General features: G+C 34.4%; 1 protein-coding gene across 1 annotated transcript; it reads right to left on the bottom strand.

Annotated features, from left to right (window-relative positions):
- Positions 1-1226: 1226 nt before the first annotated feature.
- On the bottom strand, positions 1227-8884 carry LOC140835133 (uncharacterized). The gene is made up of 2 exons (XM_073200528.1): positions 8693-8884; positions 1227-1733 (listed from the first exon to the last, which is right to left on the bottom strand). The coding sequence occupies exons 1-2, from the start codon at positions 8816-8818 to the stop codon at positions 1419-1421; spliced, it is 441 nt and encodes a 146-aa protein (XP_073056629.1). The 5' UTR covers positions 8819-8884; the 3' UTR covers positions 1227-1418.
- Positions 8885-12829: the final 3945 nt, after the last annotated feature.

The raw sequence follows: 12829 nt of genomic DNA, 5'->3' as shown, positions 1-12829 counted from the left end.
TTGGTCCCACGTGCGGAATTTGAGATAATAAAAGCCGAAAATAAAGAATAAACTGGACACCGAGATTTACGTGGAAAACCCCTAAAAATAATTAGGGTAAAAACCACGGACAAGATGAAAAGAATTTCCACTATAATATTTTGTGGTGTACAACTCACTCACTGTGTTTCCAAAGAGAACACACACTCTCTTAATACAGGATAACAAACACCTCACAAATATTATAGAACTAAACACTCAAATGCTTATAAGATGAGAGAAAACTCGAAGAGGAGATGAATTCAGAATGAAAGGAGGAGCTCTATTTATAGAGCCCCTGGACCGTGTGAACAAAGAAATTGCCTCGCAATTTCATCACGCAATTTCATCTGAAATTCTTCTGCGGCTGCAAATTAATACACGTTTTAATTTTTTTTCCTTTGACAATTCAATAGTCTGCCAAGCCCCACATATTAAAAATTCTTGTCGACAGCAATCCCTGTTCTTATGATAGTTTTTTAAAATCCGGGTTCACTTTTTATGACTGAGAACCATATGGTAAATATTAGCCGAAGGTGATTAAAAACTTTGCAAGTATGTAAAACTTATATCTTGAAAGATTTTACTAAAAACAAAGATCATAAAATCGCAGAAGGTATTTATTTTTTATTAACAATTATTGGGTCTTATAATTTAAAAATAATTTTGTTAGATGATAGCATTGATGCGTTACAAGTGTCAAAAGAAATAATATAAATCCTTGTTTTTTAATGATTTAAATCGGATCTAACATGATTCGCAGTCACACTAAACATGCATTATCAATCACTTTTTATACTAGTTGGACAATAATTATTGCTCTAAGTGTCCATTTGATTGAAAAGTTATGGGTTCTATACTAACAATATGTCCTTTATTTTTGCATTACGCCACCTAACCTTTTCTTTTCTTTTATTTTTCATTTATTTCCTTTCTTCTTCTTCTTCCTTTTTTTCATGGATCATTTAATTGCACAAAGCCTTTAAAACTTTGAAATTTTTTATTCTTAATTACATATTAAACTATAATATAGTGAATCAATCAGTCCCATCCCCACAGGAAGATTTGGAGTGGGCCTTGAAGTGTCCACAACTAGGCATGGTACATGGAGTTAATACTCGATGACCACTTTCTACACGTACCACAACACAATCCACTGCGTAATATAAGTTTCAAAACAACAAAACGGACAAATATTAAAGGTGCAATAAAAGCTGCGATAAAAGGTTCAATAGACCCCAAAATGACAGTTCATAGACTCGCTCAAATCAATATATCTATCACAAATATAGGTTGTACTCCCACTGACAACACAAAGAGAGGGTGGCGGGGGGGGGTGGGGTGGAGGAAAAAGAAGCAATAATAGCGATAATATGATGGAGATGATCAAGATTCATGCATCAAGCACCACCATCATGGTGATGATTAGATGCAACAAAATCTTGATTCTCATTGGTGCAATGAGTTTGATGGTGTTTTTGGGAAGATCCTTTGCAAAGTTGAATCGGGTACTTCAATCCGTTTAGTTCCAACTTTCGAAGTGCAGCTTTACCCAGATCAATGCCACATATATCTGATAGTCGAACAAGATAAAGCAAAACATCAGAAAGCTCTTCTCCCAAATGTTGCTTCTCCTTTTCTTGCCAATCTGGCAGCCCTCTTGGGACCTCGCCTTTCCACTGAAATATCTCAGATAATTCTCCCACTTCCCCCACCTGATTTGATGCACGTCAAAAGGTTACAAATATTTCATAATTTTTTGTTTTGGTGATGGATGGAGTTGAAAAATACAAAATAAAAGATAAATGGGAAAAAAATTAGTTTAAATGATAAAAGAAAACAACCAGGAAATCCTCTCCAGACCACAAGACTACTAGAAGGTAGATTACCAATTACCCAAAGTTAGCAGCAAAATTTTGGCAAAGAAATTAGCTGCCTCATTTTGGCCATTACCAATTTACCATCGCTTGAGGGTGAGAACATGTTCTCTTCTAGAAGGAGAAATAAGATGTTGGGTAATTTACCCTCAAAGTGATGCCAACCACGATGATAATATAGTGCCGAAAAATTGCGGAATAAAACAACCAACAAGAACACAAAGATTTACGTGGTTCACCCAATATAGGCTACGTCCACGGAGCTACTGCAGATCTTTTATAACAGGAGAAATATTACAACAAGTGTATATAACAATACACTAAATATCTCACACTCCCAACCCGAGTATAACCGAAAAAATATTTTCTCTAACTCACACAAGAGAACACTCAACACTCAAATGCTCTCTCTATTCTTCCAAGCTTTGTTAATGCTTCTGTTTTTGGGATGATTTTGAAGTGCAAATGATGCACTTATTTATAGCTGCAATCCTCCCGTGTGAACAAAGCGAATGAATTGCTGCCGTGTGAACAAAGCGAATGAATTTCTTCTTTTGCCGGCCACCAATCAATCCTTTCAAATTGACACGTTTATTTGACAATTCCATGTGCAGACTAATAAAGACAAAGGTGACCCACTCACCTAACATTTCTCCCACTTGAAGACTTGATTTTAATCACGTCTTCACATCATCATTGCAGCAGCTCATGTATCCCTTTTATACTTGCAGTCCAACTGAAGTTGAACACAACTTCAGTTTGTCCATTGTTACCGTCTTTGTGAGCATATCAGCTGGATTTTTGCTTCCAGGAATCTTCTCAAGCATCAAGACTTCATTTTCCAGTACTGATCTGATGAAATGGTACCTAACCTGTATATGCTTTGTCCTAGCATGATAAACAGGATTTTTTGCTAAATGAATAGCACTCTGACTGTCACAGTGTAACGTGCTATCTTCAAGCTTCTGACCCAATTCTTCCAGAAAGGATCTCAACCATATCATCTCCTTGCTAGCTTCTGTAATTGCAACATACTCAGCCTCAGTAGTCGAAAGCGCAACAATCTTTTGCAGCTTAGACACCCAGCTTACAACCGTACCACCTAATGTGAATACATATCCAGTAGTACTTTTCCTGCCATCCAGGTCACCACCCATATCGGCATCGACAAAACCCTGTAAGCCCAATTTTGACCTCCTGAAGCATAAAGAACAACTAGCAGTACCTTTCAAATACCTGAGAATCCACTTAACTGCTTCCCAGTGTTGCTTTCCTGGATTACTCATAAACCTGCTCACGACTCCCACTGCATGTGCTATGTCTGGTCTTGTACACACCATTGCATACATGAGGCTTCCGACAGCAGAAGCATAAGGAACCTTATTCATATAAGCCTGCTCCTGCTCCGTCGATGGTGATTGTGCTTTGGTTAGTTTGAAATGACTAGCCAAAGGAGTACTCACAGATTTAGCTTCATCCATATTAAATCTGCTAACCACCTTTTTCACGTACTCTTCTTGAGATAACTTCAAGATTCCATTCACCCGGTCTCTAAAGATCCTCATTCCAAGGATTTGCTTTGCAGCACCCAAATCCTTCATGGCAAATTCCTTTGATAAATCTTTCTTGAGTTTATCAATTTCTTCCAGACAAGCTCCAGCTATCAGCATATCATCTACATATAGCAGTAGTATGATATAAGAACCGTCAAACTTTTTCACATAACAGCAGTGATCAGCTTGACACCTTAGGAAACCATTTTCACTCATGAATCCATCAAACTTCTTGTACCACTGTCTTGGAGCTTGTTTGAGACCGTACAAGCTCTTCTGAAGTTTGCACACCATTCTCTCTTTTCCCCGTACTTCAAAACCCTGTGGCTGCTTCATATAAATTTCTTCATCCAGGTCACCATGAAGAAACGCAGTCTTTACATCCAACTGCTCCAAATGTAAGTCTTCCTTCGCCACTAGTCCAAGTACCGTCCTGATAGTGGTTAATTTAACCACCGGAGAGAAAATCTCGGTGTAATCAATTCCTTCCCGTTGTTGGAAGCCTTTTACAACAAGTCTTGCCTTGTACCGCTTGCTACCATCATGCTCTTCTTTTAACCGGTACACCCACTTGTTATGTAACGCCTTGTTGCCTTGTGGAAGTTCTGTCAACTCCCACGTCTGATTGGATGACAGTGAATCCATCTCATCCTCCATGGCCAACTCCCACTTGGTTGAATCATCATTTTGCATTGCCTCTTCATAGGTCTCCGGTTCACCTTTGTCTGTCAGCAAAATATAGTGAAGAGCAGGGGAGTATCTTTCAGGTGGTCTAATGGTTCTCAAAGATCTCCTGAGTTCAATCACCGGAGTTTGTGGGTCATCATCTTGTGCAGTTTCTTCTTCATTTTCATGGTTACTGCTTTTCGATTCATTCACAGGAATATGTGTCAATGGCACTTCATCAGTCTTCTTGACTTCAGGACATTCATCTCCAGCTCCAATGTCTGACTTATCCTTGTACAAAAGTTTCTCATTAAATATTACATCCCTGCTCCGAATGATCTTCCGATTTTGGTCATCCCAGAAACGATAACCAAACTCATTATCTCCATAACCAATAAAGAAGCACTTCTTTGATTTCGGATCAAGTTTTGTTCTGCTTGCTGAATCAATATGAACATAGGATAGACATCCAAACACTTTCAAGAAAGAAAGGTTTATTTCTTTGCCGCTCCATACCTCTTCGGGTATTCTGCAGTGAAGCGGTATCGAAGGTCCTCTGTTGATCAGATATGCTGCAGTGTTAACAGCATCAGCCCAGAATGATTTTGGCAATCCAGAATGCAATCTCATGCTCCTTGCGCGTTCATTCAGGGTCCTGTTCATCCTTTCAGCTACACCATTCTGTTGAGGTGTACCAGGAATGGTTTTCTCCATCTTGATCCCGTTCTGTGCACAATATTTCTTGAACTCGTCATCTTCATATTCTCCACCATTGTCAGACCGTAAGCACTTCACCTTCAAGTTGGTCTCATTTTCCACCATGGCTTTCCACCTTTTAAAGGTCTCGTAAACATCGGATTTATTTTTCAGAAAATAAACCCAAACTTTTCTACTCGAATCGTCAATGAATGTGACATAGTATCTCGAGCCTCCAAGGGATGTGACAGGAGATGGTCCCCATACATCAGTATGAACCAGCTCCAACTTTGCTGCTTTTGGTTCTCTACCGCCTTTTGAAAAACTCACCTTCTTCTGCTTTCCAAAGATACAGCTCTCACATAGTTGGTGTTCAACAGTCTTTAATTCTGGTAGCTTTCCTTTTGACACCAACATCTTCATTCTCTTCTCACTCATATGTCCAAGTCTATAATGCCATAGACTTGAATTGGCTCCAGCATCCACAGCTGCTAATGTATCTCTGCAACTGGAAGTCATATACAGTGTTCCAGTTTTCTTTCCTCGAGCAACGATCATGGCTCCTTTGTTTACTTTCCAGGAACCATCACCGAAGGTCACATTGTGGCCTTCATCATCGAGCTGTCCCACCGAGATCAGATTGCGTGTCAATTTTGGTACATGCCTGACTTTGTTTATTTTCCAGACAGATCCATTTGACATCTTCATACGTACATCACCCATACCAACAATTTCCAAGGGTTTTCCATCAGCCAGGAAAACTTTTCCGTAATCGCCAGCGATGTAATTGTCAAACACATCGCGATCACCAGTGGTATGAAACGAAGCTCCCGAGTCCATAACCCAAGAATCAACAGGGCTTTCCATGGATAATAGCAGAGCATCATGTACTTCCTCAGTGACTGCATTGGCATTATTCTTTGTTGATCTGCAGTTCTTTTTCAGGTGACCAGTCTCACCACAGCTCCAGCACTTCAAATTCTTTTCAAAGTTACTTTTGTCTTTTCCATTTCTTGACTTGGACCTACCGCGCCATCGGTTAGAATTCTTTTCGCTACTCCTGCCCCTTTCTCTGTTCTCGAGATTTAGAGCAGATCTCGATGATGTTCCTTCACCCGAATCCATCCTGCGAACTTCTTCAGCAAGAATTTGATCCCTGACATCATTGAATTGTAGCTTTCTTTTTCCAACAGAGTTGCTAACCGCTGCCCGCATTGGTTCCCAAATATTTGGTAAAGACGCCAAAAGAATAAGTGCACGAATCTCATCATCAAAATTAATTTCAACCGATGTTAGTTGAGAAACAATCGTGTTGAATTCATTGATGTGTTTAGCCACCGAAGCACCTTCTCCCATCTTCAAGTTGAATAACTTCTTCATGAGATGCACTTTGTTGTTAGCTGATGGCTTCTCGTACATGTCCGATAAAATGGACATCATCTCTTCCGTGGTTTTGGCCTCCGCCACGTTATGTGCCACATTCTTTGTTAGGGTCAATCGTATGACACCTAAAACCTGTCGGTCAAGGAGCTCCCAATCATCATCCTCCATCTTTTCCGGTTTCTTTCCTGATAGAGGTTGATGCAGCTTCTTACTGTACAGATAATCTCTTATCTGTAACCGCCAGAACGAAAAATCTGTTCCGTCGAACTTGTTGATTCCCGGTCCAGATCCATCATCTCCGGCCATCACTTCTTTAACCTTAGCAAAAAATCTAAAAAATCTTTTCTGATGTGGAAGATCAGACAAAGCTGCAACCACAGAGCATACTCAGAATTTTTAAGAATTTTCACAACAAGGCTCTGATACCAGTTGTTGGGTAATTTACCCTCAAAGTGATGCCAACCACGATGATAATATAGTGCCGAAAAATTGCGGAATAAAACAACCAACAAGAACACAAAGATTTACGTGGTTCACCCAATATAGGCTACGTCCACGGAGCTACTGCAGATCTTTTATAACAGGAGAAATATTACAACAAGTGTATATAACAATACACTAAATATCTCACACTCCCAACCCGAGTATAACCGAAAAAATATTTTCTCTAACTCACACAAGAGAACACTCAACACTCAAATGCTCTCTCTATTCTTCCAAGCTTTGTTAATGCTTCTGTTTTTGGGATGATTTTGAAGTGCAAATGATGCACTTATTTATAGCTGCAATCCTCCCGTGTGAACAAAGCGAATGAATTGCTGCCGTGTGAACAAAGCGAATGAATTTCTTCTTTTGCCGGCCACCAATCAATCCTTTCAAATTGACACGTTTATTTGACAATTCCATGTGCAGACTAATAAAGACAAAGGTGACCCACTCACCTAACATAAGAACATTAATAAACTAAAACAATTCGGTATATGGATTATAATGATAGAGAGTCGACTAGGGGCGAGCCGATTGAAAATTGCTTTCTTGGTAAAACATAATTAACAGCTAGCCAGTAACATGTCATAAAAATTGGCGACGCCAAAAATTCTTGAAATTTGAGTCAGCACTGGGTATAAAACATCATTATTCTCACTACTTCCCTGTCCATGTATTATATTATACACTAGAAAAACAAGGCATGCAAGGATATAGCATTTAACTAAAAGACACGATATGATAGTGCCAAAGCAACTGCACTTTTGGAAAACTTTATTTTTTTTAGTCACACTCTCGGATAAATTAAGTGTGGCTAAGCAGAAACATATTATTGTTGGTGGCAGTTCTGATGTTGCTTCAGACAGTGTTTTCTGACAATAGTGCTATAATGATATTGTGGGAAACATAAAAATCACACAATACTAGCCAGTTTTAGGTACTATGAAAGCTGTTGAAAATAAAGGGGTTTTCAGGTTTTTCCTTTTAGATATGATGTCTTTGAAAAATTGAGCTGATTAAACTTATATCAAGAGCTAAACATTTACGGCCAAAACAAAAAATGGCGGAACTTTTTAAGGATATACACGCCAAAAGAGAGAGAGAACTTTCGAGGAAATTTTTCGGAAAAAGGCCTGTCTTTTTTATGGGCAACCAAGAAACAAACTTTACACTTCTTCAAGAATTCCCAAGAAATAGATTCAAGTAAATGTTAAAGTCTGTCAAATTAGACCCTTTTCGTTTATCACATCACTTTTGTTCTCAACAGAAGGACCCACGAATAAATTTGAAGTGCAATATTTAAAAATGTAAATTCTATCAAAAAATTATTGAGTTAGCTTTTATCCTGGCCCGTCCCAATTCTCGACTCAGACCCTAATGATAATAAAAGCTACATCTCCATCAAAAAAAAAAAAAACAACTACATATAGATACATACCATAAATGATATAAAACATAGGAGAAAACAATATAATCTTGTTGAAAGGATTGTAGAAAAGAAAAACAATTTATTCAATATTTCAATGGGATTTCACAAGGGATAAACTCGGAAAACATAGAGAATGATTATCAAGAATCAGAAGTGAACAATAGCAAGATCAAATGAGAAGCGAAAACCGTGAATAGAGAAGACCGAGAAACCTACAGTCTCGTATGTGCATGGTAATGGTGTTCACAAATTAAAGAACAGAAGGAAAGATAGGTGTATCACCATGTTAACTTGTACTAGCTAGCATTCAACCAAGAACCAACACGAACCCCTACCATCCCGGTGAATCAGTTACCGACCATGTAAAGGAAGAGAAGAAACAACAGAAAAGTTTATTCAAAATAACTCGAAAAGAAAAGATTTTTCCCCCCGAGAGATTGATCTGATGAATAGCCCCCAAAAAACCCACGTTGAAGATAAAACCAAAAACAAAGAAACGTATCAAAATGGACGCCGACACGAGATTGGAGGCAAGATTCTGAAAATTTTAATGGCTTGAAAAGGGTACAGAGTGAGGTTCAAACCAGGGCCAAAAGCAGATTTCTTGGGCTATGAAACTGATCCCAGTCTCTTTCCTTGGCGAAATTCGCCATCTTGGTCTTCAGATCATCGAGGGTCACCCCCCGTTGCTCCGATTCTCCCTTGTTCATATTGATATCGTTTTCAAACCAGATGCAACTTGCTTTTTGTTTGTTGGGTCGGATTATATGCGTCTGTAAATGATTTTTAGGGTATATAAATAAATATATATATATATATATACACACACATATATTCAATTTTGCCCCTCAATCGAATCTTTTTTTAAAAAAAAAAGACAGTTAAATGTCAAAAAAAAAAAAAATTGAAGTAATTAGATTTCAATTTTAATTATGTATCATTGACATTATATTTTCAATAATGTATTTTTGTTGAATCAGCTATAATTAATTATATATTTTTTTTTATCAATTTTATTTTTTCATCAAAATCATACGACTAACTTGCTAATATCTTTGTTTAAATTTATAATTTATATGTTGTTAAACACATGTGCATATCATCAGAAATTTTTTAGCCACATATTTACAAAAAAGTGACAATAAAATTTAGTCATTTAATTTGGACATAATGACTAAAATTGGTCAAAATAATATAATTATAATTAATTCAACGAAAATATATATAATTAAAAATATCAAATATCAATATATACGACCAAACTGATATTTAGCCGAAAATTAATTCCAACTTCTGTTATAAAAATTCGATCCTATGAAAAATAGATTCCATGATATCTTGACGAATAAGACATTCCTTGCCCATGGTCTTTCGGTCAAATATATTTTTAAGGATTTATATTATATTATAATAAGATTTCAATGTTTTAAAAATCAACTTCAAAATATTTCATAGGTAGGATACATTTAATAAATTTTATCTATTCGAATTCTACAAAAGTATTTATCTATTTTAGTTTATCTATAATCTTTTGATGAAACTATTGCATATATCCAAGATTTTACCCGATACATCGTGTGGACACGACCAAAAGAGTATGAGTATTCAATGGTTCGATTTTCATAAATAAATACTTGGTTATATTTCTTCGTTCTAGTTTTATTTTGATTTTTAAAAAATGTTTCAATTGTTACATACCCAAAAAAAATTTATTTTTTAACATAATAAATTAATTTATTAAGTTAAATATGTGGGAATTTAGTTTCTTCAAAATAGTTTTTTCTGATTGTAATATCCCAAGGCAAATTGAGGAGTGAAAATGTAAAAGGAGCATATTTTTTATTAGGGCAAATGAGTGTGTGCGTAGAGTAAGGGAGGGGCCCAATTGGAATTTTGTAATAAGGGAGTGGTTTTTCGTGGGAACCATGGTTGTCATATGATTGCATATCCGTACGATTGATTCTCGTCCCACGTTCGGGGGCAGGCTGCCTACGACTCCTCAGCTTCTAATTTTTTTTTATTATTATTATTATTTAAAATCTTAGTAGATATCTCAATTTTTTTGCCTGAAAATTTAGAATGATCGTCAGCTTTTTGTTTTATAATTATTGATAATTACTTATCATATTCAGATAATTATGTGCATTTAATTATTAACTGTGTAATATTTTATATTTAATAAAAACATTATATAGAATCTTCTGTAAAAATTAATCTATCGCCTCCAATTTCCTGGGGATGGCTCTGCTCATGTTCAATCCTTTCATTGAGTGTGCCTTGATTTTTATCTTTAATAATAAACTTTATCAATTATACTTCTACTTACTCCATAAAGAATGGGTCTTATGTGAGACCGTCTCACGGATAATAATCTGTGAGATGGGTCAACCTACCTATATTTACAATAAAAAATAATACTCTTAGCATAAAAAATAATACTTTTTCATGGGTGACCCAAATAAGAGATCCGTCTCACAAATACGACCCGTGAAACCGTCTCACACAAGTTTTTGTCCTCCATAAAAATCTAGTATATATTCAAAATAGACTTTCATAAAGTTTTAAAAAGTCAAATGATATTCAACAGCAACTTTTAAAAACTCTATAAAAATATATATGTATTCAAAATTTCAATAGATTTTTAATAATTTCGTGAAATTTAATAATATACCAACATTAAAGCCTAATATTCAATATAAAATGTCAAAAATTGTCTTTGATTCAACTTTAAGTATTTTGATAGATTTTTAAAACTTCTGACTCATGCACAAACTTTTTCTCTTTCTCTCATCTCATCTCACATCACTTCTCTTCTCTTTGTATATTTTCTTCTCTCATTTATCTTTATCACTATTTAATTTTCAAAATTCATCGTTACATACATTTTCTTTTTTCTTTTCAGATTTTTCATTTTTTATTGATTGCTCATTTAATAATTGTTTATTTTAATATCATATAAAATTTTGAATTCTATAATTGATTTTTAATACAAGATTTATACAAATGATGTGATATTCGATACTAACAAAAGTTGATCCAAAAACATAATGTTATTTAATTCTTAATAGTTAAATAATCTCACAACATGCATGACAAAAAAAATAAAATAAAATTAAGATTTTATGATATAATTGATAAAATAATTTATTTCTTTTTTCGTTTAAAAATGACAATTTTTTTCTTTATTTGTTGATTATTAATCTTGAAGTTCTACCACATTTAACATTATAATTATGAATTTTTAATAAAATTATTACACTAGTTATAAAAATTAAAAAATCATAAAATTTTATTGGTTCATAGAATTGAAATTAATATTAATTTTTTAATAAATAAATTTTAAAATAATTTATATTTTTTTTACTAAAAATATATTTTTTAAACAACGAGCATTTTTTAAAATTTACAAACATACGCACAAATCCACATACATATAAAATTAAATGATTTAACTTTTAAATAAGTAATTTTTTTTTAAAAAAAAACATTTTCAAGTAAATATCTTGTTTATGTCAATTAATTATTAGTTCAAAAAATTAATATATGATATTCTGTAAAAAAAAAAAAAAGTCTACAAAAATTCATATAAATTTGTTTTTAAATATACGAGATTCTGTAAAAGTCAATAAAAATTTATAAAATTCACAAAAGTCCATCATTTAGAAACTTTGGATTGAGTACACAGCATTTAATTAATCGCATAGTTAAAAGCGCTCCTTGATATTTTTAATAAAAATTTATTATTATTAATTATTCGAATTTATTCATTATCCGAAAAATCTCGAACAAATAAATGCTTTGCAATATATTGTCGTGTGTATGTATACATCTCGCTATAATCATACTGGTAACTCTTGCACATTATATTTTATCACAAAAATATATATACTTTTTTTATAAACTAATAGAACTCATGTATATATTTTATTATTATTTTCCTAGCATTTCTAAAATTTGGATCACATGTTCATAATTGGGCTGGGAGACTGATCTTTTATTGTGATTGTTGGGGTCCAATACAGAGAGCTATACAATTAAAGTGGAGGCCCAAACTAGAACCATTGTGTACAGGCCCATTGAGATAAAACAAAGTCTGGCAAATAGGGAGGTTTAAGCTCATTAGCCAGATAAAAAAAAAGTAGTTTAATCTTCTCTTTAAAAAAAAAACAGAATTATAACCTATTCTTTTTAAATTTAGTAATGATATATTATGTTAGTTTAATAGTACCTCGTAAGATTTAAACTCTCTTTCTTTTATTTTTATTTATGAGTATGTATCTTGTGAGACGATAAGATCAACTTTACCAATATTCATAATAAAAAATAATATTTTTTCATGGATAACTCAAATAAGAAATATATCTCACAAAATACGATCGGTGAAAATAAGTGGAATTTTCACAAAAACGAAATCATAACAGGAATTAAATTATATTATTTGTATGAATTGATTTAATAATAATAATGACGATGATGAACGATCCACCGTCACTCGGAAGCCTCCACGAATCACGATCGGTGAAAATAAGTGGAATTTTCACAAAAACGAAATCATAACAGGAATTAAATTATATTATTTGTATCATTGATTTAATAATAATAATGACGATGATGAACGATCCACCGTCACTCGGAAGCCTCCCTTTGTACCTAACCACGTGAGACGCGGAAAAGCATATGCATGTCTCAGCAGATCTTCGGACAATTTTGCAGTACGAATT

Source organism: Primulina eburnea, chromosome 6 (assembly GCF_022965805.1).
Source record: "Primulina eburnea isolate SZY01 chromosome 6, ASM2296580v1, whole genome shotgun sequence".
Lineage (NCBI taxonomy): Eukaryota > Viridiplantae > Streptophyta > Magnoliopsida > Lamiales > Gesneriaceae > Primulina > Primulina eburnea.
This window is presented reverse-complemented; position numbering and strand designations above follow the sequence as displayed.